The 27,603-nt window shown below is 44.4% G+C and overlaps 2 protein-coding genes across 2 annotated transcripts in view; one reads left to right on the top strand and one right to left on the bottom strand.

Annotated features, from left to right (window-relative positions):
• The window catches only part of LOC103346716 (annexin A10), a 52,168-nt gene extending 34,795 nt beyond the window's left edge, over nucleotides 1-17,373 (top strand). The window contains exons 7-12 of the mRNA XM_070047157.1: nucleotides 3,717-3,770; nucleotides 3,864-3,957; nucleotides 8,928-9,023; nucleotides 12,161-12,219; nucleotides 14,826-14,948; nucleotides 17,079-17,373. Coding sequence (XP_069903258.1) covers nucleotides 3,717-3,770; nucleotides 3,864-3,957; nucleotides 8,928-9,023; nucleotides 12,161-12,219; nucleotides 14,826-14,948; nucleotides 17,079-17,147 — 495 coding nt within the window. The 3' untranslated portion in view covers nucleotides 17,148-17,373. The remainder of the gene's footprint in view (nucleotides 1-3,716; nucleotides 3,771-3,863; nucleotides 3,958-8,927; nucleotides 9,024-12,160; nucleotides 12,220-14,825; nucleotides 14,949-17,078) is intronic.
• A 1,935-nt stretch (nucleotides 17,374-19,308) lies between these two features.
• The window catches only part of LOC103346717 (probable ATP-dependent RNA helicase DDX60), an 85,336-nt gene continuing 77,041 nt past the window's right edge, over nucleotides 19,309-27,603 (bottom strand). Inside the window, 4 exon segments of the mRNA XM_070048174.1 lie at nucleotides 19,309-21,417; nucleotides 21,515-21,577; nucleotides 24,253-24,404; nucleotides 26,406-26,548. Of these exon segments, the coding sequence (XP_069904275.1) occupies nucleotides 21,315-21,417; nucleotides 21,515-21,577; nucleotides 24,253-24,404; nucleotides 26,406-26,548 (461 nt within the window). The 3' untranslated portion in view covers nucleotides 19,309-21,314.

Genomic DNA, 27,603 nt, shown 5'->3' with positions numbered 1-27,603 from the left:
TTTGCAAGCGTCCCAAGCGTGTCATCAACACGCAGAGTAGAAAGGCCAACACGCAGAGTAGAAAGGCAATGGCAGCTTTTACGAGCTTCACTGTGATGCATGTAGTCTTGCCTAAGTTTCACTGGCCAAGCCTCAAGTAAGCCCTGTGTTCTATCAAGGGGGCAAAACACAGTGCAGCTGTTGGTCTTGAAGGAAAGTGAAACACGTTTGGCGATCAGCCTCCAGCATGCATGAAAGCTGTAAAGAGAAATGAACTCTACAACCAGGAAAGGCAAACGGGCCCCAGAAGACGGTAAAGTGGAGAAGAATATGCCAATCAGAGAAAACTCATACAGGTGACTACCTTAGGCACAAGAAGTTCTAAAAGGGTAGTGTGTATAACCAAACAAAAATGCTGAGCATTCTCTCCTAAAAGTACTTTTAAAAGGAAAATATCTTTGCATTTTTATCCATGCTTTATGTTTTTTTGCACATGCTTTCAAATTACCTTTTAGGAGACCCAGCATATAAGTTTCTTGGTCCTGCTTTCCATCTTTCATGTAGATTAATGATATTTATCATATCATCAAAGAGGAAATATCATATAAAGGGCATAAGTATCTCATTTTAATCTGAATATATCAGATATATTTTTCCATGTAATTGATCCTACCAGGAATAGTTTCTTTGAGATGAATAAAAAGCCAAAGATGAAGCTAACTTGTAGTCTTTTATTCCTTCTATTTTATTTTTGCCATACAGTATGCGCAAACACAATTTAGTCCCATGTGTGTTTGTATTATTTTTGTTTATTTTGATGAGTTTCAATAAGGAACAAAACAAGCAAATTTCAAAGAGGCTAGGAGGGAGGGAGGTAATCATTTCCCTTAAGACATCTCAAGGAACCTACTCTTCAATATTACTTTCTTTTCTTCCATCATCCTTCCATTTTCCTCATTTGGGGCAGACGAACACGTCCAACACAGAGGCTGTGGTCTCCTTTAATGTGTATCTAATCATGGCTACAACTTCATATTGCAGTTCACATATGTTTATAGGATTCAGTTGAAGAATTAATAAATATGCATGTCAGACTAGAATACGAAGTCATAGTGCCAAGCCACATGGATTTAATTCTTTATTCTGTGTGCGTGTGTCTGTGTGCACATGTGTGCTGTTAATTTTGAATTGGGAATACCGAAATAAAAAATAAAAAGGAAAGCCAATGCTGAGAAAAGAACATGAGGAGAGAAAGTAATGGAAGCTCTCAAGTTGCATGCTTACTCCCCTCTGGCTCCCAGGACTGTGCATGTTATCACCTCTCAAACTTGGCAGTGAGGCCTCCAGAGATGCTATTGCCAGGAGCTTTCATCTATGAATTATTAGCCCCAAATATTCTCAGCCAAATGTTACTCCCCTCAGTTTCTCCCCTCCACATTTTTATCTTGACCCTTCTTTAAGTCCTGTACTCTTTTTTTGCCATTTCTCTGGCACCTATTAAATATATCAAGTGACTATCTTGGGATCTTTACACGACCAAGTCACCCTTGTCTGACTTTATGGAAAGAGTAAAATCACAAACTTAGTTATTCACATTTCTCAGTCCATCATATCTAAGTGTCTTTGGCAATTGACTGCACAGGAAAGTAAGCAGATGGGCACCATTTCAAGTTAAATGTCCAAAAATACCATCTTTGCAAACGATGTGTCAGAGATGTAGAACTTCAGGGAATTCTTGTTTTTCTCACCAATTTTGCCAGGGTCGGAATGTACTAAGCTGTCTAGGGACACTGGAGGTCACCAAGGAAATGTCAATGATCCAGAAAAATCTCCCCACGTCTACCAACCGATCTTTGAAGTTTCTGACCTTTCCAACGACAGTTTCTGGAAGGCCCGCAGTGTGTGCCGAGCATAATTTGAGACACTCGGGGAATTATCAGTGAACAACAGAAACAGAGTTCCCAGCCCCTTAAGTTGTTTACGTTCTAGCAAGGGGGAATGCACAACTCAACGTAAGTCTACAAAACAGGCAGCTTACATAGAATTTTAGAAGTTGACGAAAGACACAGCAGAGCAGGGTGAGAGAGACAGGTGTTGTAGGCAGGTTGCAATATGATATAGGTTGATCAGAGTAGGTCCCACTGAGAAGGTGAAATGTGAGGAAAGAGGTGCATGAAAGAGTCAGTCAACAAATGAACAGACATGGCAGGCTGTCGCAGCAAAGTGTACAACTCTAGAAAACGTCTAAGAAAATAGTCGATGGGTTTGAGGTGTAGCAAGGAGGCCAGTTGGTGCCATATAGGACAGCCAGCGAAATGCATGGGAGTGGTGGGTGAATAGAGGGAGTCAGAGACGTTGCAAGTGGTGAGATGATCCCTGATCCTGCAGTCACTGGAAGGACCGCACCTCTTATTTGAGTGAAATGGGGGAGAAGTCCCTCCACGCTGGAGTTTGAGGAAAGGAACGATGTGATCTTTAGCTTTACAAATGCTCACAGTAGATGCCGCCTTGTGAGAATACTAGAGGGAGACAGGAGTCAAACAGCAGCCTGCAGAGGGCTGTATCTTTAGTAAAGCCATGACAGAGCATCTACGCGGCCCCTTATGGGAGCAGCGGCAGGAGTGAAAGGTGCCCAGATTCTGGATGGACTGTGGAGGTAAAGTCTGTTGGTGTTTCCTGAGAAACTGGACGTGGGATACGAGGGAAAGAAGCACCCAAATGTGACTCTCAGTTTTTCAGTCTGAGCAGGGGGTGCGGAGTGGCAAGCAACAGAGATGTGGAAGACGGGAGTTTAAGGAGTGCCTGTGGTGATGCGAGGCCAAGAGTTGGATTTTGAACAAGGAATTTGGTATATATAAAGGAGAATCAAGTGGAGAAGTTGAGTTGGCAACTGGAATAGACACATCAGAGGTTCAGATGACAGATGTAAATCTGGGTACCAGCACACTATTCGGGTGAGACTACACAGATGGGATCCAGAGCCACAGGTATAGATAAGAGTACCAAGAGAAGCAGTGTAAATACAGAGAAGACGGTCAGTGACTAAGTACAGGGACTTACCGGAAAGTAAGAGGAACCAATTCAGGGGAGGAGGCGTAACCAGTGAGAAAGAAGAAAAAACAGAGAGAGAGCCCAATCCTGTGAGCTGAGCAAGGGGCACGCAGCAAGGAGAGCACAGAGCACAGCGTGGTTGCCCCAGATCCTGCTACCGTGGATCACACAGGATGAAGACGAAGTAGTCAAGAAATAGAGACTTACTCCAAACAGTGATAGAATTTGCTCAGGGCCGGTGCAGCGGCTCACTAGGCTAATCCTCCACCTAGCAGTGCCAGCACACCGGGTTCTAGTCCCGGTCAGGGCACCGGATTCTTTCCCGGTTTCCCCTCTTCCAGGCCAGCTCTCTGCTGTGGCCAGGGAGTACAGTGGAGGATGGCCCAAGTCCTTGGGCTTGCACCCCATGGGAGACCAGGAGAAGCACCTGGCTCCTGCCTTCGGATCAGCGTGGTGCACTGGCCGCAGCGCGCCAGCTGTGGCGGCCATTGGAGGGTGAACCAACAGCAAAGGAAGACCTTTCTCTCTGTCTCTCTCTCTCACTGTCCACTCTGCCTGTCAAAAAAAAAAAAAAAAAAAAGAAAGAAAAGAATTTGCTCAGGAATGACCTGAGCATGTGATGGTTCCAGGATTTTTGTCAACGTCTACTGAGTCACTTACAAGGAAAAGTTGTGCTTATTCTACAGGCAACCAGACAGGAGGGCTACACGGACCCCGCCATGGCCACCCAGGACGCAATGGTAACTAGAGCCCGCGCTGGCCCTGACTGTGTACAGCCTGTGTGGGAGCGGCTGGGTGGGTCTGATGCACCTGTGGGCTGTGTACTGTTCCAGGTGCTGTGGGAGGCCTGCCAGCAGAAGACCGGGGCGCACAAAACCATGCTCCAGATGATCCTGTGCAACAAGAGCTACCAGCAGCTGTGGCTGGGTGAGGATGAGCGCGGGCTCTTTCCAGCTCCTCCACTGATTATGACACAGAAAACAGAACATTCATGGGGCTGGGGCTGGGACACGGGTTAAGCCACCACCTGTGACTCCCACATCCCATATCACATGCCATACCAAGCACCAGCTGGAGTCCCGTGTCCTCTGCTTGTGTTCCAGCTCCCTGCTAATGCACCTGGGGAGCAGGTGATGGCCCATAGCTGAGTCCCTGCCGCCCATGCGGGAGGCCCTGATGGAGCTCCTGACTCCTGGCTTCGAGCTGGCCCATTGGGAAGTAACCAGAGAACTGAAGATCAATCCCTCTCTCACTCCCCCCACCACCACAACTCTTCCTTTCAAACAAATATAACTTTTTAAAAAAGCAAGTAGCTAGGCCGGCACCGCGGCTCACTAGGCTAATCCTCCGCCTAGCGGCGCCGGCACACCGGGTTCTAGTCCCGGTCGGGGCGCCGGATTCTGTCCCGGTTGCCCCTCTTCCAGGCCAGCTCCCTGCTGTGGCCAGGGAGTGCAGTGGAGGATGGCCCAGGTGCTTGGACCCTGCACCCCATGGGAGACCAGGAAAAGCACCTGGCTCCTGGCTCCTGCCACCGGATCAGCGCGGTGCGCCGGCCGCAGCGCGCCGGCTGCGGCGGCCATTGGAGGGTGAACCAACGGCAAAAGGAAGACCTTTCTCTCTGTCTCTCTCTCTCACTGTCCACTCTGCCTGCCAAAAAAAAAAAAAAAAAAAAAAAAAAAAAAAAAAAAAAAGCAAGTAGCTAAGTAGTAAAAAAGGTGCAACAAAGGAAAGTCCATTTACTTCAAAGCTACTTTTTGAATCCTGTTGGTACGGATTTGCTTCATCTCAGGGCATTACCAAGGAATACAGTTTTCTCTATACTTTTATTATTTGCGTTTACTAAATTGCGTAAACTTCCAAATACTGAACCTTTTAAAATTGATATCTATTTTTTGATGAAGAACTTACTCCAAAAATTAGCTATTTCCTGTCAATTACACTGTATGTTTCCTTGAAAACTGGCTGAGGAGCATGGTTCCATGAGTCCGTAACAGCCAGGGTCACTGCTCCTGACACAATCTGTGTGACAGCAGGAGTGTCTCAGTGGTCTCAGAAGGACGCTGACATTAGTCTGACTTTCCCCAAATGTCAGTGCCTTGTTCCCTTACTTAGAAACGAAAGCATCGACTTTGTAAGTTGACCTCATAGAAGTTGAGAGTCGAATCCAGAGGCTGGGGAGAGAAGGGGTGGGGGGAGGCTGGGAAAAGGCTGGCTAACAGGTGCTTAAGTTACACTGGATAGGAGCAGGCAGCTCTGAAGTTCTCCTGCACAACAGGGAGAACACAGATAAGATAACGACCTTTGTATTTTTCTCAAAATAAGCTGGAAGAAAGGATTTTGAATGTTTTCATCATGATAAGTGTTTGAGGAGATAGAGATGTTTACCCTGATTTGAACACCGTGAACCACCACATGGTACCACTTAATCCTGTACAGTACTTAGTTTTTAAAATGTTAAAAGTTGAAAAAAAAAAACTGTTTTTTTCTATATAAAGCACCAAAGTCGATAAGAATTTTTTGAGAGACCTACTCCCCACTACTCTATATGTTAATTAGAAATCATAGTAAAAAGAACCTCCTCACTTCCAATTTGCTGTAAGAATGAATGAAAACTTAGTTTCCTGTGTTAAAGCCAGATAAGTAAGTTCTTGAAATAGGAAGCTTAATTTAGCAAAATTGGCTGAGTAAACGCCACCCTATGCCCCTAATAGAGATTTCATAGTCCTCATAAAACTCCTCATAGATTAAGATTTACTTATTTATTTGAAAGGCATAATTACAGAGAGAGAGGTAGAGATACAAAAAGAGAGAGCTTCGTTCACTGGTTCACTCCTTAAATGGCCACAATGGTCAGGACAGGACCAGGCCAAACCTAGGGTCCAGGAGCTTCTTCCAGGTCTCTGAAGTGGGTGGCAATGGCCTACACTTGGGCCATCTTTCACTGTTTTCCCAGATGCATTAGCAGTGGGACAGTGGAAGTGGAGCAGCCAGGTCTCAGACTGATGCCCACAGGGGCTGCCAGCATCACAGGCAGTAGCTTTACCTGCTACACTACAATGCCAGCCCCCATAGCTGCTGCTGCTGCTGCTGCTGCTTCTTGTTTTTGCGTGTGTGTGTTTTTTTTTTTTTTTAAACTTTTATTTAATGCATATAAATTTCCAAAGTATGACTTATGGATTACAATGGCTTTCCCCCCATACCGTCCCTCCCACCCACAACCCTCCCCTTTCCCACTCCCTCTCCCCTTCCATTCACATCAAGATTCATTTTCGATTATCTTAATATACAGAAGATCAGCTTAGTATACATTAAGTATGGATTTCAACAATTTGCTCCCACACAGAAACATAAAGTGAAAAATAATAGATGATTTTTTAAAATGATGATGAAATCAGAGCAGACCTATTGTCATGTTTAATCCCAGTGAGAGTCAAGTTGGGAATTGATAATTTCTTTTTTTTTTTTTCTTTTTTTTTTTTTTTTTTACAGAGGATCAGTTTAGTATGCATTAAGTAAGGATTTCAACAGTTTGCACCCCCATAGAAACACAAAGTGAAATATATTGTTTGAGTACTCGTTATAGCATTAAATCTCAATGTACAGCACATTAAGGATAGGGATCCTACATGAGGAGTAAGTGCACAGTGACTCCTGTTGTTGACTTTACCAATTGACACTCTTGTCTATGGCATCAGTAATCTCCCTATGCTCCAGTCATGAGTTTCCAAGGCTATGGAAGCCCTCTGAGTTCTCCGATTCTTATCTTGTTTAGACAAGCTCATAGTCAAAGTGGAGGTTCTCTCCTCCCTTCAGAGAAAGGTACCTCCTTCTTTGATGGCCTGTTCTTTCCACTGGGATCTCACTCGCAGAGATCTTTTGCCAGAGTGTCTTGGCTTTCCATGCCTGAAATACTCTCATGAGCTTTTCAGCCAGCTCCGAATGCCTTTAGGGCTGATTCTGAGGCCAGAGTGCTATTTAGGACATCTGCCATTCTATGAGTCTGCTGAGATTCTCACTTCCCATGTTGGATCACTCTCCCCTTTATTTACTCCATCAGTTAGCGTTAGCAGGTACTAGACTTGTCTATGTGCTCCCTTTGACTCCCAGTCCCTTCACCATGACCAACTGTGAACTGAAACTGATCACCTGGAACAGTGAGATGGCATTGGTACATGCCACCTCGATGGGATTGAATTGGAATCCCCTGGTATGCTTCCAACTCCACCACTTGGGGCAAGTCAGCCTGAGCATGTCCCAAATTATACATCTCTTCCCTCTCCCATTCCCACCACCATGTTCAACAGGGATCACATTTCAGTTAATTTTCAACACTTAAGAATAACTGTGCATCAATTTCAGATCTAAACCAGTCATATTAAGTAGAACAGATAAAAAAACTACTAAGAGGGATAATGTATTTAGTTGTTCATTAACAGTCAGGGCTATGCTGATCAAGCCACCATTTCCCATAGTGTCCACCTCACTCCAACAGGTTTCCCTCTTGGTGTTCAGTCAGTCGTCACCGATCAGGGAGAACATATGGTATTTGTCCCTTTGGGACAAGGCAGAGTTAGACAGTGAGAGAGAGACACAGAGAAAAAGGTCTTCCTTCCGTTGGTTCACCACCCAAATGGCCGCTATGGCTGGCGCTGTGCCAATCTGAAGCCAGGAGCCAGGGGCTTCCTCCTGGTCTCCCATGCGGGTGCAGGGCCCAAGCACTTGGACCATCCTCCACTGCCCTCCCGGGCCACAGCAGAGAGCTGGACTGGAAGAGGAGCAACCGGGACAGAACTGGCACCCCAACCGGGACTAGAACCCGGGGTGCCAGCACCACAGGTGGAGGATTAGCCTAGTGAGCCGTGGCGCCGGCCCATAGCTTCTTTTTAACATATTACCTTTTACTTAATAGGGAGAGAGACAGAGAACTCCCATCCATTGGTTCACTCCCCAAATATCCTCAACGACTAGGCCAAGGTCAGAGTGGGGAGCCGGTAACTCAATCCAGGTCTCCCAACTTGAGTAGCAGCAACCCAATTACATGAGCCATCACCTGCTGCCTCCCAAAGTTTTTATTATCAGGAAGCTGGTATTGGGAGCAGAGCTGTGAATCAACCCCAGGCACTCTGATTTGGGATGAAACATGGCATCTTAACTGCTAGGCTGAACACCTGCACCTCTTCCTAGATTGTATGATCACAATTTAATCATCACTAAAAGAATTTTTTTTAAGATTTATTTATTTATTTGAAAGGCAGAGTTACATAGAGAGAGAAGAGGCAGAGAGAGAGGTCTTCCATCTGATGGTTCACTCCCCAATTGGCCGCAATGGCTGGAGCTGCAGCTATCCAAAGCCAGGAGCCAGGAGCTTCTTCCAGGTCTCCCACACGGGTGCAGGGGCCCAAGGACTTGGGCCATCTTCTACTGCTTTCCCAGGCCACAGCAGAGAGCTGGATTAGAAGCGGAGCGGCCGGGACTAGAACCGGTGCCCTTGTGGGATGCCGGTGCTTCAGGCCAGGGCCTTAATTCACTGCGCCACAGCGCCAGCCCTGACTCAAAGAATTTTAACACTTATTTATTCTAATATCTAAGCTCTAGAAGAAGTTTGCTATAGATCTAAGTACAGCTGAGTGTATGTCCTAAACAAAAGGCCCATAAATAACAGCTAGACATGTGCCTCCTGTCAATTTAAATCAGCAGTGATCCCCAGGAAGTAGTGATCATTCCCCAGAAGAGAATAGTAGATCCTTGAAGTCCAAGATCTATGCTGACTCCACTTACACAACCAATAGCAGTATTGTCCATTGCTTTACATAAAATGTTCACCTTCATTATGTACGGCAATCAGCAATTGTTATGATACAAAAAAATCTCCTTTGAATTCTACCAATTTGTTGAAGTTTTCCAGGAATTTCAAAATATCTCTGGGCAAGACATAGTAGATGCCATCAATGATTGTTACGACGGATACTTCCAGCAGCTGCTGGTTGCCATTGGTGAGTGATCATAAATATGAGGTTCAGCGGACCTGTGTGTGCCAGAGTGAATTAGTGAATTACAGGTGCATGAGTGAGCTCTTGGCTGGCCTGGCTGTTCTCCACTGAATAATTATTTAAAGGGGATATAAACCCTACATAGAGAAAGGACATCAGGAGACAGAACGTACGATACGGCCAGGCTGATGACTTTACTGAAGAACTGAGCGCTCTTCTAACATCTGCGTCAACTTTCTGACTAACAAACAGCATTCTCGGATGCTGTCTCTCAGGAACGGTTCTCACTCTGTTAAATCCATGTCACATTTTCTGATTCCTGATCCCCTGTTCAAGAGCAGATCAAGGCCAGCCATGTGGCTTCTTTTCCTCCAAGAAGAAAAGGGGTTTTAGTTTTTTGTTTGGGTTGGTAGGGAGGTGGAGAAGAGTTGGTCACCTTCTCCAAAAAGTTTAAGAGTAAAAAAAAAAAAAAAAAAAAAAAAAGAGTAAATCCTACCTAAAAGAGATTCACTGAGTTGTTATTTAGTCGTGATTTCTGCAGACAATTGTGAGACACACACTTCCCCCTGCTTCCTAGGTAGAAAAACACTACCTTCCATGCAGAGAAACAGTGATAGTTATCTACAAAATCAACCATAAGTCACCCTTGCTTTTCTTGTCCTGGGTTGTGACAGTTCAATGACTATAAAAGACAGGTCATTGTGAAATATCCCCATAGTAGGTACGCAGGAATTACTTGGATATGAGCAAAATCAATGAGCATTTTGATTTTCCATGCATAGAATAGCATATACCTGCATGAACATGGAGCTGAGAACAGTATTCTCATAGTTTATCTAGTAAAGGAGTTGTTTTTTTTTGTTGTTTTTTTTTTTTTTTTTTTTTTTTTTTTTGGACAGGCAGAGTGGACAGTGAGAGAGAGAGAGAGAGAGAAAGGTCTTCCTTTTTGCCGTTGGTTCACCCTCCAATGGCTGCCACGGCCTGCGCGCTGCGACCGGTGCACCACGCTGATCCAAAGGCGGGAGCCAGGTGCTGCTCCTGGTCTCCCATGGGGTGCAGTTTCTATGAAAATGGTCTGGTGGAGTTTACAAAACCCTGAAAGAGTATATGACTGCTTACATCTTTGTATTTTTCTGACAATAAGGTACATATGTTCTAGAAAATTCTCAACAAAATCTAGTAACCATACATCACATCAAAACCCTGCCATTTACAAACAAGGCCAAAGGAGGTTAAGTGACTTCCAAAGTCTATGAGCTAATGAGCAACAAAGTTACGAGTGGAGCTCATGTCATCTGAACCTTGCCAGCTCTCTTTCCAATGTAGATCATTGGCACAAAGCGTGGACATAAGACAGGCCACAGTGGGTATCAGAAACACCATAAAACATCTTACCTTGAGTCATTAACTCACTCAGTGAGCGCTACTGACCTTTGATGTAGGCACTGCAGACGGAAGAGGAAAGCATCAACAGACACAGCGAAAGTCCTCCTCCTTCAAGGAGCTCACATCCCAGAAGGGACTCAAGGGCGATCACTGAGTTCACTGTTCAGGAGAGGGAGGAAGATGTGGGCTCACAACCTAAAGCAATTACTTGAACGACAGAGAAAATGCTGTTGCGATGCACTTATTCTACGGTTATTCTATGTCATAACCTCTCACACATTAATCACTCAGTCACGCATTCATCCACTTACTCTGTTGAGTGCTACAGTCATCAACTGAATTCCATCCAGGATAGTTGTTGACCAAGGCTCTATGCTGTTCTAATGCTATGGCAGTTTTGATTGGATGACTCCTAAAACTGGCCTAGACTAGTTATGGCCCTTACACGTTCTGCTTAAGTGACTTCAGATCTACCCACAAGTTTATAAGGGACTAAAAGTAGCATTTGGGAAGATGAAGGAACTGCATGGGGGCTATGTCTTGGTGAATCCCACATTAGCAAAGCTTCAGTAACAATGCTGATAAACTGGGCCTTTTGGAAGCCCTACTTAGTTCCTTTTCAAAGATGACAAACTTTGCTTTTCCAGGAACCAACAGAGTTCCAAGAGAAAGACAGAGATTAAATGAAATTCTGAATGAATCATTACAACACTACTGCTTCATGTGTTTTCTAAGAGTTGTGGTGTATCAGTCTAAATAACAATCAGAGAAGAGAGTCTCTAAAGAATGAAGACATGGATTTGACAATGACAGAGCATTGTGAAGGGGATATGAGTGTTTTAGTAAACTATGGGAGGGTTCAAGGAGGTTTATTTAGGCAAAGGGAAGAAATTTATGCAAGGACTTGGATACGAAGTTCTTTGTTCTTGGAAAACCAAGGCAGCAGTTGACATCAGTTCATGGGTGTTGGTCCATTGCTGGACAAGCGTTCTCTCTAGAGCGTTTTGTCTGAATAAGCTGCAATCGTAAACAGTGTTCAAGATCAACCTTGTTCCCGAAATCTGTGGATACCTGCAGGTGTGAGTAGTACAAAGCATGGAGTGCTTGTAGAAGAGAAAGAATCGCTTTGGGATCTCAAGAAAGTTGTTATCCCGGACAGACAGACATGAGCCATTCCTGCAATACTTCCCAGCCCGAATTCTTTTTTTTTTTTTTATTTTTTTGACAGGCAGAGTGGACAGTGAGAGAGAGAGACAGAGAGAAAGGTCTTCCTTTTGCCGTTGGTTCACCCTCCAATGGCCACCGCGGCCGGCGTGCTGCGGCCGGCACACCGCGCTGATCCGATGGCAGGAGCCAGGAGCCAGGTGCTTTTCCTGGTCTCCCATGGGGTGCAGGGCCCAAGCACCTGGGCCATCCTCCACTGCACTCCCTGGCCACAGCAGAGAGCTGGCCTGGAAGAGGGGCAACCGGGACAGAATCCGGCGCCCCGACCGGGACTAGAACCCGGTGTGCCAGTGCCGCTAGGCAGAGGATTAGCCTAGTGAGCCGCGGCGCCGGCCCCAGCCCGAATTCTGTCTAGAGATGACAGGAATGATCTCACCTTGGTGTCATAAACTGTCACAAGTGTGATCATTGCTCTACATGTTGAAATCACCATTCAACATGAGGATTGTAACAGCAGGAAAAAAGCATCTCGTTGTTTCTCAAACATTATCACACCCAGCGCTCCTCCTTTTCATTCTGATTTCTCCTAGTGCTCTGTGTTCGAGATAAACCAGCCTACTTTGCTTATCGACTGCACAGTGCCATCCATGTAAGACCCACACGTTTTCAAACTTTCTTCAGAAATGGAATCTGTTTTCTCCAATAGCTATTTTTATTTCGATTATTTAAATATTGATTTCCATTCTTGAACATGTATGTAAACAGGTACAAAAAATATATGTCCAAGTGGGGAAAAAAATCATGTTATGCAACGGAAATAAGACTCATCAAAGAAAAGTAGTGCTCTGCTCTCTGTACAGATGTAGGTACCTAAGAAGTGTGGTTCTTTGTGGTCCTGTCCCCCATGTCCTTTGGAGTCTCAGCAGCCACAGAAATGGCAAATTCAAATGCTTTTTATTTCCAAAGAGCACACATCATCTTATGCAAACACAAAATATGTGGCACCAAGAAGAACATGTCAAAAAATTATACTCTTGGCAAGGAATTGCTACTTTCCTAAAGTTTAAAAACACAAAATAATGCTAATGGTTATTTTTAAACATGAGGTGTTGTTTTCCAAACATACTTAAAGTAATGGCTAGACAGTGCTAAATTCTAAGCTATTTTATAATTGACATTTTTTTTCACATTTTATTATGATAATCACATTCTTTGGAGCATTTGTGTTTAGGGAAACAAACAGGTACACCAGATAATATGAGGGGACTTCAAAAAGTTCATGGAAATGGATTTAAAAGATAAATTTGTTTTGGTGCCCAAATTTTGAAATCCATGCATTTATACAGTCTTTAAGAAAATAAAATTCACCCGGCGCCGCAGCTCACTAGGCTAATCCTCTGCCTTGCGGCACCGGCACACAGAGTTCTAGTCCTGGTCGGGGCACCGGATTCTGTCCCGGTTGCCCCTCTTCCAGGCCAGCTCTCTGCTGTGGCCAGGGAGTACAGTGGAGGATGGCCCAAGTGCTTGGGCCCTGCACCCCATGGGAGACCAGGAGAAGCACCTGGCTCCTGCCATTGGATCAGCGTGGTGCGCCGGTCGCAGCACATTGGCCGCAGCGGCCATTGGAGGGTGAACCAATGGCAAAAGGAAGACCTTCCTCTCTGTCTCTCTCTCACTGTCCACTCTGCCTGTCAAAAAAAAAAAAAAAAGAATATAAAATTCATATTATAAAAACAAAACTAGACATAGATTTTAAACTTTTTTGCACCAAAATACTTATTTTTTAATTCTATTTTTCCACAAACTTTCTGAAGTCCTCTCATGTACACTTTATCCATAATGTGCATGAAATATATTTGAAGATTGTATATACATGTGTGTGTGTGTGTGTAGAGAGAGAGAACCTTGAAAACTTAAAAAAATCTAATGACACAGTAATTTTAGTAGCTTTATCTTCAAAGTAATTTTTATACACCAACTTCTTAAATGCAGCCAGCATGCCAAGAAAATACTTATAGTCAAGGGTACTTTATTGTGCCTCTTCTGAGTTGAGTATTTATTTACGCACAAGAACCTAAGTAAGTTCCAGTTATAGAAAGGAAGTAACCCTTCCAAGGAGAAAAGATTGATTTGATTGAAGTTGTATTTGAAGTAGAGCAGTGTGTTGGGCAAAGCTATGGGGTGATTCAAGTCTTTGCTCCAAAGAGCTAACCACTGCGCAACAGAGAAAGCTTCACTAGTCCATGACCATGGAAAATCACCTCAGCTACCCTGATCCCACTGATGCCTAAATTCAGAGCTACTTAGTCTAAGTATCGCATATGTCCATAGGTTGTATGGGAGCAGGAAGGCGTGTGCACTCACAAGTGGTTGGGAGGCGAGGGGGAGGGCTGCATAGTCAGGTAATCAAATGTCTGATATATGAGGACCTCAGATGCCAAATATTTGTCAAAAAGGCCATTTCCCCATTCACACACCAAAGCATCTTCCTGTGCTCTCCCCAGGGCACTCTAAGTTAATGACCTACAATCTACATTTGGGAACTTGGTTGGATCATTCATTTTAATCACCTCAAATTGTGAGATCTATTATCCCAATTATCAAAAATTGCATTATGCTTGCTGGCCACTAGAGATCACCATTCCCTCATCTGGAAAGAGTTGGAACCATTTGTCAAGCAGTATATCTGCGAGAAGTACATGGCCATTGATCTTGTATTCTGGAGTATTTAAATCAGAAAGTACTTCAAGCACCTGGGGCTCTTATTTTTACAACTTTTCAACAATCACCAGATTACAGAATGACAATGTAATGACAATGTAATGTCTTATATCCATGCTCTACTAATAAAGGTTGGAATCTCTCCTCCCCAGGATATTTATCTAGAAAGAACACATAATGAGATTTGCCATTTACAGCATGAAATGTGACAGAGACAATATGAAGGTTGGCCAGGATGGAAAAGGGAGAAACTATTACAGAGTCAGGGAGAAAGGACAGGGGTCAGAGTCAAGGCCATGACCCAGGGCAGGCGAGACGTCAGGTGGAACAGAATAACTCACCCTAAGTGCGCTTGAAGTGAGCAGAAGTCACAGAGGCAGCTCTCAGGGTCAGGCTGAGCACCATGGGATGGGACAGCAGTGCCTGCATTTGAGGACTAGGAGAACAGCAGTCGCTCCAGCCAAGGGCTCAATCTCTCTTGATGCTCAAGTACGATTTCCTCAACCCACCTCCCTCCCCTTCTGTATCTTTTAGGACTTTGGTTTCCATAATAAAACCGTGATCCGGATCCTCATTGCTAGAAGTGAAATAGACTTGATGACCATAAGAACACGGTACAAAGAGAGATATGGGAAATCCCTGTTTCATGATATCAGAGTAAGTCTACTGAGTGTGAGCAACGTGACCCCCTTCTCATCGTTTCTGAAACTGTGACTGTGCTAAACGCTTTGATTTGAATGCTTTCTTGGTAGAATCTTAATAGGGGCAGTCTGGGTTACTACTCGAGCAACTACTACTGTTGCCTTTGAGTACAACAGGTTGCAGCCGCAGACAACCCCTTCACCTGAATTGACAGAGCTGACTCCTCTTAGTCTAAGGTAAATCACAGATGTAACCAAATAAGACATCCATGCCCTAGAATTGCACCTTATGAGCTAAATTCTGAAGTGTGATCAGGATGAGGAAAAACACGTTTTTGCAGCAAGATCATATTAATGGTGAAGAGATTCTAAAACCAGTCCAGCTGGGCTCTCACAAGCCATGGAAAGCAAGCAGCCAGCCAGACGCTGTCAACCGGCCACTGTGAAGTTTGGCACTACTGGTTGTAGAACACTCTACACATCAGAAGGAAACAAGTCAGCTCTTCATCCTGATACCTCTAACCTCTACTGTGGGTTTTGATAAAAGCTATCAGAATACATAAGATCAGCTATGTAATTTTTAGGACCCAGTGAAAAATAAACACTCCTTGGCCTCTTGTTCAAACTAATTCTAAAGATGCTGGCATTGGGGCACTGAGAACATGTCATAGTTTGCATCTGCACAGAGCTAAGGGCTGTATCCTTGTTCATGTGTTTTCAATGGAAATTTTCAACTTCTGGAAACAGCTCTTTAGTTTATTGGAAGAGTGATCCAGAAGCAATTCAACAACCCAAAGACCCAGAGATCATAAATCCAGAAGACTTTGCAGGCCCTTTGCAGCCCAGGTGGAGCAGTTAAGGGAATCCAATTCCTTTATCTTTGCTAAAGCTCTCCTTACATCCACCTCTAAAACCTCCGAAACCTTCAACTCGCTTGGGACACTAAACATTTCCCATGGAGCAATGCAGGTCATAACTCCTTCTCCACATGAATGGCTAGGTCTTAGCTGCTTAGCATAATGAATCTCAGCCACCTCAAAGTCTGCTAAGAGTTCACATAATTAGAACAACTTCAGGATGCATTCAAAGCAGTGAATGAGAATTACATGACAACATTGTGCAAGAGAACATTAATACGATAGCTGATTTTTTAACAAAGATAAATTTTTATCATATTTTATTTATTACTATCATTGTTTGGGGAAATTTAGAAACTACAGAAGAGCATAAAAAGTAAAAATAAAAACTTCCCTAATTCTCCACCGCAGAATAAAATTTTGTTGTAGGTGCTGCTATGGTCTGAATGTTGGAGGACCCCACAAAATTCAGATGGGGAAATCCTAGTCTCCTAATCCTCTGTATGGGATTAATGTCTTCATAGAATGGGGTTCACCACATGAGGTTAGAGTGAGAAGGCGGCTGTCCATATGAGCACGGACCCTGGGTAGACACCGGATCTGCCAGCAACTTGATCTTGGCCATTCCAGCACCCAGATCCAAGAGAAATAAGTTCTTGTCATTTATAACATTCCAGCTTGATGGTATTTTGTTATAGCAACCCAAATAGATGGCTGCTTTGGGTTGTCTTTTAAAAATAAATAACTACTGATATGTCTCATTAATAAAAGGAATCCTTCTACTGAATCATGGTATCCCACTCTATAAACTGTAACATACTTAAGCTACCTCACATGATTTTACACCACTTTTCAGTTTTTCACTATTATACACAGCATAACTAATAATTTCAAATCTATTTCCTGAGATAGGATTACTGCATTCATGCATATGAGCATTTTTAAATCTTTGGAGATGCAGCAACAATTTTTCCCCAGGCTCCGCCCTGATTTATACCAATAATAATGTAAGACAGCTCTTTCTACAGCTGAGGAGATTGAATTCTACTGCAAGTCACTGTTGTGCTAAGCAGACGTCAATCAACGCGCTTTCACCCACACACTGCTGACTATCCCCACAGCATTATGTTTCAGTGGTTTCACTGGGAACCATTCTCAGAAACATTAAATCTTTAGATTAAAAAAAAGTGAATAATTTTGGGAAGGCTAATTTTGCACTTCAGAAACACTGTGTTTCTCCGACAATTTTATTTCATATACGTTGTATTTTTTTTTTCTTTCCTTTTCAGCACTTTGCTTCAGGGCACTATAAGAAGGCACTGCTGGCCATCTGTGCTGGTGACATGGAGGACTGCTGACACAGAGGGGAGGATGGGGAGCGCCGGGCACTCTTCACAGACACATCAGAGCACAGAGTGTGACACATGCGTTGTCACTCACACCACCACCAAACTACAAGATCAAATTTTCTCTTCTGTCTGTAAAATTATTCCAAAATCTATGAATGAAAATCTGTGATCAAGGATTTGCACCTGTTATTTGATCATCAAAGAATTAATTTGTATATGATGGAATAATAACAATATTGCCATGGAATACGGTGTTTTGGTTTTTCTTCAAGACTTAATCATTTGAAAGGCAGAGTTAACAGAGAGGGAGAGATAGAGAATGAAAGAGAGAGATCCTCCATCTGTGGTTCACTACCCAAATGGCCACAAGCAGCCAGGAACCTAGAACTCCATCCAAGTCCTCCATGTGGGTACAAGGACCCAAGCACTTGAACCATCTTTGTCTGCTTTCCCAGGTACACTGGCAGGGAACTGGATCAGAGGTAGAGCAGCTGGGTGTTCTTATGGGATACTAATGTCACAGGTGGCAGCTTAATCCACTGTGCCGGCCCCAGAATAGGTTTTATTTAAATGAGAATTATCTGTACCCGACAGGGAATCTACTCAAGACTTTCCTTAGTGTATTTTGGGACAGCAAGGAAAATGCATTGTGTGATCATCCTATTTAGAGGAATTTTCAAACTTCTGTAAAAATACAATAAAGTTCAAATGAACTCCTATGGCAGTCTTTAAAATAAAATGCTCAGTTAGTTGTCGCCAATCAGGGAGAACATATGATATTTGTCCCTTTGGGACTGGCTTAATTCACTCAGCATAATGTTTTCCAGATTCCTCTATCTTGTTGCAAATGACCGGGTTTCATTGTTTTTGACTGCTGTATAGTATTCTATAGAGTACATGTCCCATAACCATTTTAGTATTTTTTTGTTCTAGTACTATTGTTTGAACTCTGTAATTAACACACAATTATTCTTAGGTGTTTAAATTTAACTGAAAAGTGATCCCTGTTAAATATAAGAGTGGCAATAAGAGAGGAAGGATACGTACAATTTGGGACATGCTCAATCGGACTTGCCCCAAATGGTGGAGTTAGAAATGTGCCAGGGGATTCCAATACAATCCCATCAAGGTGGCATGTACCAATGCCATCTCACTAGTCCAAGTGATCAATTTCAGTTCACAATTGATCACACTGATAGGACTTAGAGTCAAAGGGATCACACAAACAAGACTAGTGTCTGCTAATACTAGTAATACTAGCTGACAGAATCAAAAAGGGAGAGAACGATCCAACATGGGAAGCGGGATACACAGCAGACTCATAGAATGGCAGATGTCCTAAATAGCACTCTGGCCTCAGAATCATCCCTTAAGACATTCAGATCTGGCTGAAGAGCCCATGAGAGTATTTTAGGCATGGAAAGCCAAGACACTCTGGAAAAAAAAAAAAAAAAAACAACAACACAACAACAACACTAAATGAAAGATCTCTGCAAGTGAGATCTGCGAGTGAGATCCCAGTGGAAAGAACAGGGCCATCAAAGAAGGAGGTACCTTTCTCTGAAGGGAGGAGAGAACTTCCACTTTGACTATGACCCTGTCAGAATAAGATCAAAGTCGGCGAACCCAAAAGGCTTCCATAGCCTTGACAACTCATGACTAGGGCCTAGGGAGATTACTGATGCCATAAACAAGAGTGTCAAATTGTTAAGTCAACAACAGGAGTCACTGTGTACTTAATTCTCATGTGGGATCTGTCCTTAATGTGTTGTCCAATGTGAAGTAATGCTATAACTAGTACTGAAATAGTATTTTTACACTTTGTGTTTCTGTGTGGGTGCAAACTGATGAAATCTTTACTTAATATATACTGAATTGATCTTCTGTATATAAAGATAATTGAAAATGAATCTTGATGGGAATGGAATGGGAGAGGGAGCAGAAGATGGGAGGGGTGCGAGTGGGAGGGAAATTATGGGGGGGAGCCAATGCAATCCATAAACTGTACTTTGGAAATTTATATTTACTAAATAAAAAAAATACATAAATAAAATAAAATGCATATAAAGCAGCAAAATGCAGCCAGACATATGCATATCAAGTTCACAAGAGACTTGGATGTCCTAATAAGATATGCATATTTGACAATACTCTGTTAAAGGCAACTTATCTCCTGCTAATTTTTATTTTGAGAAGCAGAGAAACTGACAGGCTGAGACCTCCCATCTGTGACAAAAACCAAGAGACAGGAACCAAAGTTGGTTCTCCATGTGAATGGCAGAGATCTAACTACCTAAGCAATCACCAACCACCCACACCCCCACCACCAGGGGTCCACATTAGCAGGAAGCTGGAATCAGGAGCCAGAGCCAGGCACTGAACAAAAGCACTACTAGGTGGGACACAGGCTTTTTTTCAAAGATGTATTTATTTATTTGGAAGTCAGAGTTACACAGAGAGAGGAGAGGCAAAGAGAGAGAGAGAGGTCTTCCATCTGCTGTTCACTCCCCAGTTGGCCACAATGGCCAGAGCTGTGCTGATCCGAAGCCAGGAGCCAGGATTTTCTTCCAGGTTTCCCACGCAGGTACAGGCATCCAAGGACCTGAGCTATCTTCTACGGCTTTCCCAGGCCATAGCAGAGAGCTGGATTGGAAGTGGAGCAGCCAGGACTTGAACCAGCATCCATATGGGGTGCTGGCACTGCAGGCAGCAGCTTTACCTGCTATGCCACAACGCCAGGCATCTTAACAACCAAGCGTAATGCCAATCAGTTGCCCAAGCAATGTGAGGAAATCCATCGCTCCACGTTTTTGTCTTCACTTCTTCAGATCGGCATCAAAGACTCTCAAATGCTTTGTGCCATCAGTAAAGCCCGATTCCCTCTGTCTCCCACAATTCAGCAGGTCAGCAACACACTCAGCTCAGATTTGGGAGAGAACACAAACTGATGCCACAATCCAGCCACGAAGGAAAGCAGAGGCAGGGACAGGTGAGTTTAGCTCAGAAGACTCCCGGGCTCAGCCAGAGCAGACAACACACCAGGGTGGTCGGGAGCGGTGGTGGGTGAGGCTGAGCAAGGCGATCCAGCCAGATGGCCTGGTGAGGGTTCTACTGTGCTTATCCCACATGGGACTTTTTCAACAGCATATGGTCCAGTCCCTGTGTGTTTGCTCCTGCTGGTCTCGGGGGGGATGGAGGAACGTACCCAGAGCCTAAGTGTCTGATAGGAGGAATGAAATGGAGCACTCACATTACAGGACTTGGGGACAACATGAACTCTCAGCAATAATTAGACTTCTGAAGTCAATGTCAAGATTCCAACTCCCTTCTAAGGGCTGTTATCACATAATTTTAAATCAAGCTTGACTTCTAGTTTTAAATTCTCATGATCTGAACATTTCAAGGCCAAAATAGTCATTGCATACATCTATCAAATTATCACACTGCAGCCCACAAGTAAGTACAATTAAAATAATTTGAAAATAGCAACTGTTTGAGCTATTTAGCATATATTACTTTTGCATGCTAAAATGCTCATAGAAGGAAAATGTTAGTTTCTGTTGAGAATTCAGGTATTTAAAAAAAGGGTTTCTTTGCTATGATGTCTTTCAATAATTACTCAACCTATACTTTAGCTAGGCAACGTATTTTACTTCTAGAATCAGCTGTGGGAGAGTGAGGTGAACAGTGGCTCGGGGAACATCCTGGGCTGACACTGCCAGTCACAGCTGATGTGTGCAAGCACAGCCGCTCGGGGACAATCATCTGAGATGTCACTGGGGAGCTGTTTAAGGAGAGGCCACTCAGCGGGGCTTAGTCTGAGGGTGGGCCACGGTTCAGGACCCCTGTGAGGAGGGAAGAATCCTGAGTAAAGTTGGAGCAGGTCAAGGTCAAGCAGGAGCAGGTCAAGGTAACTGCTATTATGTCCAGATTGCTTAGGGAAGAAAACACATCAGCTGGCTTTTTTGGGAGACATGAATGGGAATTTGGAGGGAGAATCAAGCATTGGCACAGGGAAGCGAGGGAATGCTGGGTGTCTTATCAGAGTCTTATGGGAAAGGGTGGTTCCTGCACAGCCATTTGCAAGCCTCTTTCCTGAAGCGCTGAGGCGCAGGGAGCTCTTAGCCGTCTTCATCTTCCAGGAAGGTCCTAGGGCCCGGTTTAACACAGACAGCGTCATCTTCGTTTCCAAAGTTTCTTACTGAAGGCATCACTCAGTTGTTGAAACGCTAACACAACATTGTCATCCTCATCACCGCACAGCTCACTTAGTGAAATTCTGTATAAAAACATACAGTGTTTATTAGCACTGTGATGTGTGCCTAGAGATGTTTAACTGGTTCTATGGGCTTCCAACACTGAGAAGTGTACGGTACCTGATGGACTGAATGGTCAGTATGAAGTCTCTGATTAAGTGAAAAGCATCGCCCATGTTCAACCTACAGATAAACAAGAGTAAAATGACACGTGAGGGAATGAAGTGGGTTCTGGTGTGCCCCCCGAAGCAGGGGGAGTAATCCATGGATGCTGCACTGTCGGCCTGTCCAGAGACACTGTCAACGCAGCTCTGGGAGCGCGCAGTCTCTGGCTTGCCCTCGGCAGGGCCAGTGCTTTGCTTCTGCGTTCAGCTCCAGGTAGCCTGGTAAACAGGCTCATCATTTGGCTAAAAAAAAGACACAACTTTCCATGCTCTTGTATATTAGCGCATTGATATTACCAGAATTAATATTACAGTGTCCAGTACGGGAGAGTCAGTGAGAGACAGAGTGGGCTGCTGTAAGGACACATCCCCTAGTAAAAGCATAAAATAGAGAGCAGGCAAAAACTATCAGTCAGCTTTATCAGACTCTGGGAAACAAAGGCTTAACTCTGAATCAAGAAAAAGGTGGGAAAACTGTGACATCTTTACTCCCCCTCCTCCATCCTCCCCTTGAGCTCAGGGGCACTGTTGAAGACAGCAGCCCATGCTCGCTGCGGGGGCCCTTGTTCCCTGGTTGCAGGGGGAGTGGAGCCGCCCTGTCAGTTCTGAGCTGTCCAGGGGCCGCCTGAAGGAGGGGTGAGGCACTTGCCCTTGCGGAGCCTGCGTCGGCACTCAGAGAGAGAGAAGCAGCAGGCACTCCTTGAAAACACGGCAAGGCAATCTAACAACCTGCTGCCGTCTGTCTGTTTCCATTTTTGATCTTTGTCTTAAATTCACTCCCTTCTTGCACTGTTCCTAGAGACCTGCGAGAGGTGAAAGCGTAGGCTCATCTCACGCTTTCCCTGAGCGAACCTTCTGCCTTAGGCATGTACATGTTGTTGACCTTGTCACCATGGTCGTCGTAGTTTTTTAATTCCCCCAACACACACTGCTTTAGTATACTCTTTATTCTCAAATAAACTTTCTTCCAGCAATTCCTCATCAGTTTTCAATACTCCATGACAACGTCTCAACAGACAAAAGGCAGAGGAAGGCAGAATGCGTTCTCTCTCGGCCTGACTGCCTGAGACGCTGATCCACTCTTGAACTCGAACCTGAACTATCAGGAGTTCATGGTTCTCAGGCTTTGGGACTCAAGCTAGAATTTACAGCACTGACTTCCCTGGGTCTCTGGCTGGGTCTTCGTAGTCTCCATAATCATTTGAGCCAACTCCTTAAATAAAAAATTAAATGATAGATGGATGATAGATACAAAGGGACTTGCTAGACAGATACTCTTTCTCTGGAGAAGGTTAACACAGGGGATAATTTTAACACCATGGTGCAAATGACATGCAAGTGTATGAACACATGCTCAGCATTGTTAGTATTTAGAAAAATTTAGATCAGAACCATGAGATACCCCTTGATACCTACCACCATGGTTATAATAAAGGGGAAAAATGAAATAACAAGCATGGTAGATGGTGGAGAAATTTAAATCCTTGTACATTGCTGGGGCAATGTTTACTTTCATGGAACCTGGTTTACTTTTGTGGAAAACAATTTTCAGTCTCTCAAAATGGTACACATTGAGTTAACATATGACTCAGCAATTCTATCCCTACATACAGATCCAAAAGAATTGAGAACAGGAATGCAAAGCAACGCGTGTGCATGCATGTTCATAGCACCAGTGCTCACAACTGCCAAAGGTGGAAACAACCCAAATGTTCAACTACATAAAAGAACTGTGTATGTACACATGAGGACACTTCAAGAAGTCTGCAAAAATAAAACACAGTGATACGCATTTGGCGCAGCAGTGAAAATGCTGCTTGGGATGGTCTTATCCCATCTCAGAGTGCCTGGGTTTGAGTTCTGGCTGATTCCTGATTCCTGTTGCCTGCTAACGTGTACCCTGGGAGGCACCAGTAATGGCTCAAGTTATTGGGTCCCTGTCACCCACATGAGAGACCTGGACTAAGATCCCAGCCACGGCCATATTTGGCATTTGAGGAGTAAATCAGTGAATGAAAAATCCCTCTCTGTCTCTTCTCTCTGCCTCTCAAATAAAAGACAAATATAAAGTGTTTGGGGAAAAAAATGAAATAAAACAAAATGTTTACTTTCATTCAAAAAATATTTTGAAATCCAGGCAGGCATTCTTTTCATAATATGCATCTGCCAAGAACATTTGGAAGACCCCTCCTACAACGGACCAAAGTACTGAAACCTGCACCAGCATGGACACTGGAGTATTACAGCGAAAGAAGCCAGACACGCAAGGTTACACAGCCACGTGATTCCCTTCATAGTAAACACCCAGACCAAGGCAAACCCACGGAGCCAGAGGGCAGACTGGCAGTGTCAGAGAGAGGACAGGAACTATTCCTTGAAGGTCAGGGACTTACCCTTGGGGTATGAACATGTTTTGTCACTAGATAGCAGCAGTGCATGCACAATGCTGCAAATATACCTAAAGCCACTGTACTACTCACTTAAAAATGGTTAATTTTATGTCATGTGGACTTCATCTCTAGGAAAAAAAAACCTTGTAATTGTTCAAAACAAACTGCCTCTTAATTACCCTTCTTAAACACTGCATCTTAAAATTAATGCCACAGAAACCATAGCAATGCATCAGCCCCCTTAACCTCCATTACACAAACACACAGATGTATCTGGAGCATGTTAAAGTAGGAGCAGTCATACCAGTTGTCTGAAGCCAGTGAGAACAAGGAACCATGCTTGTAGAAGTCCAGTGCATAGGCATTCAAAAAATACTTCCGGCCACTTTGATCCCGTTTGTACAAGCAAAGGAGAGGAACATTGCTGACATCCACACTGAGTGTTCGTAAGATAGCCTGAGGGTACACAGAGGCCTCAGGTTACTCACATTTTTCTCTTAAAGTGACCTTTATTATAAAATCTGGTCACCATGGTTCATTGTCGGTAGCTAGTTAAAGCAGTAACCCAGGAGGCAGCGTTGTACAGCAGGTTAAGTCTCACCTGCAATAAAGGCTCACCACATCGAAGTGCTTTTTCTAGACCACCTGCTCTGCTTCCCATCCAGATCCCTGCTGATGTGCCTGGGAAAGCAGTGGAGGACGGCCCAGGAGCTTGGGCCCCTGCACCCACATGGGAGACCCAGAAGAAGCTCCTGGCTCCTGGCTATTGACTGGCCCATCCCCAGCTTCTATGGCCTTTTGGAGAATGAGCCAGCATCTCTCACCCCACCCCACTGTCACTCTGCCTCACAGATAAATAAATAAATCATTTAAAATAAAACAATAACTCAATACATGTTTAGTACTAGTATCAGACAGTAAACAGTGTACCAAATTTCCCAAAACTATAATATGACTGACCAGATAAAATATCAAAACTGCTTTTAAAAGCATGGAAATGATGGCTCCAATTTATTTAGAATTAATTTTACATGGTCAGGCCTTTGTTGTGGTGTAGCAGGTTGGGCCACTGCCTTCAGTGCCTGCATCCAATATGGGCACCTGTTCGCGGTCCAGCTGCTCTGCTTCCAAACCAGCTCCCTGCTAGAGCGCCTGGGAAGGTGGTGGAGGATGGCCCAAGTACTTGGGCCCCTGCACACATGTGGGAGACCTGGGGAAGGTTCTGGGCTCCTGGCTTTGGCCTGGCCCAGCCCCAGCCATTGCGGCCACTTGGGGAGTAATCAGCAGATGGGAGATTTTCTCTCTATATATTTCTCTATTTCTCTTTCTGTAACTTTGCCTTTCAATAAGTAAAAGAATTTACACGGCCACTTTTACAACTTCAGAAACATATTACAAATATTTCTTAGATTAATTCTCCCTGAAGAAAATATTTCTGAATGTCCAAGCTTTATCTTGGCAACAACACACAGTGAGAGTGTTGTTCTTCCCCACACTCCACAATATCTGTTCTTATACTGCTTTCCAGGACACAATGACCAGATCGTGGCAAGTGACACAGTCCCAGTCATCAGGGCTCATTTCCTCTCAACTTGCTACCTGAATAAACTGTCCAGGGACAGTCAGGACTGGGAGTCTGACCATGCCACAGTGACCGCTTTGGCTCATACTGAATCATTCACATCTCCATGCTGCACCACACACCACTCTATGCGTTCAGACATAAAAAATAAAAATAAAAACAGAAACAAAACACATTGTCCTCGAATGACTGACAGCAGGATCTAACTCCAGTGTGCACTCTGGACGTAACACCCAGAGACGCTCCCGAGACTGCACTGCTGGCAGGTAACGTGGACGGCCAGGTCTCCTTGGCTCACACCTGGAGTAGCAGGGGCTTATGAGAGGCAGTGCATACAGCTGCTGTGGTCTGGATATGGCTTTGGATGTCGCAGGTCCCCAAAAGGCCCCCGTGGTAGAAGCCTGTTCCCTAAGGTGGTGGCATTAGGAGGAGGGGAAACCTTTAGGAGGTGGGGCTGAGTGGGAGGCCTTCAGGTGATGCGGGTTGTTCCAAACACCTGAGCTCGGGCCCAGGCTCTCTGCTTCCTGGCTCACCACGTGATCTTTCCTGCACACACAATACAGAGCCTCACCAGGGTCTGCACCAGGTCCCCAGACTTGAACCTCCAAACCTGTGAGCTAAACAAACTTTTTTCCTTAACAGAGTGAGTTGCCTCTGGTATTTCACTGTAGTATCGAAAAGCTGACTAATGCCATGGTGACTGAGAAACCTCCCTGTTTTCCTGGTATTTTTTATTTTAAAAGTATTTTCCCATGCCACTGGGAAGCATCACTATTCAGACATGGACACTGACCTAGTGTTCTAATCAGATAAAGGCTATTTCTCATTGATGAATAAACAGAATGAAAGAACTTGTCACAACAAAACGGACTTACGTCATTTGTCAGGTGAACACCAAACAAATCCTGATCCGTGATATTGGACAGGCAAGCAAATGGGGAGACAGCAGATCTGCTCTCAGTCCCGGGCATCAGATGAGACACCAGCTCAGAGTCTTCACACTCTTTACCCGAAAAGTCTAGGAAGAAGCAAATGGAAAACCATTCTCCTATGAAACATAAACCATTTGAAACTAATCAAACTCATTTATACCATTATTCCCAGAAAATTTATTGGAGGTTTTTTTTAAGCAAACACTCTGGGGATTGTATTGCTGGATCACCACTGTGAAGACTTTCTTCTCCCTAAACCAAACTCATTCTAGCATCTGCTAGTGGCTCTACCACTCGGTGGTCCCACGTGGTGGCTCCGTGCGTCCACCCACTGCGAACTTATGTGGACACTGTTTACTAAGGGGGATGCAGATGCTTCATCGAGCCCTATTGGATCCAAGGACCTGAGCTCAAAAACCGGGGTCACCTACCTGCCCTCTACAACGGCTTCATATTCAGATTCCTCTCAAGATGCAAGGGAGTGTTACAGCTGCAAAGTTTCGCATAATGGAGTTAAAGCTGGCTTCACCACCTACTCTCCTGTGTTAACTCTACTGTGCATACACCCGCAGATGGCAAGGAAGTCCCACTTCCCTCACCAGGAGGCAAAAGTGGGGAGGGACACTTCCGGTCCCTGTGCAGCTCACCCATCTCACTGCAGGCCTGAACAGTGGGTCTGGTAGAGGGAGATACTCAACGTCCAATCAAATCATTCTCTCTCTCTCTCCACCGTCCCCATGTCTTCCTTCCGTGCTTCTAGTGTGCTGATTTCTTGGATCCCATGTGTCCTGCTCTCCCTCTGTGAATGATTCGCTCTCTTCTGTTTCCTCTCCGTCTTTCTGCTCCTCCTTGCCCCATTTCTTCCTCTTTTTAAAAGCTTTCTTTTTATTTTATTTGAAAGGTGGAGAGACAGACGTGAATCTTCCATCTACTGAGTCACACCCCAAAGGCCTGTAACAGTTGGCACGGGGCCAAAGCCAGGAGCCTGGAGCTGCATCAGGTCTCCCTCGTGGGTGGCGGGGACCCAAGTGCTTGAGCCATCATCTGTTGCCTCCCAGCTTGTGCATTAGCAGGAAGCTGGATGGGAAGTGGAGTAGCTGGGACTTGAACCAGGCACTCAGATGTGGGATCAGGTGTCCCA

The sequence above is a fragment of the Oryctolagus cuniculus genome, chromosome 8 (genome assembly GCF_964237555.1).
Source record: "Oryctolagus cuniculus chromosome 8, mOryCun1.1, whole genome shotgun sequence".
Classification (NCBI taxonomy): Eukaryota; Metazoa; Chordata; class Mammalia; order Lagomorpha; family Leporidae; genus Oryctolagus; species Oryctolagus cuniculus.
This window is presented reverse-complemented; position numbering and strand designations above follow the sequence as displayed.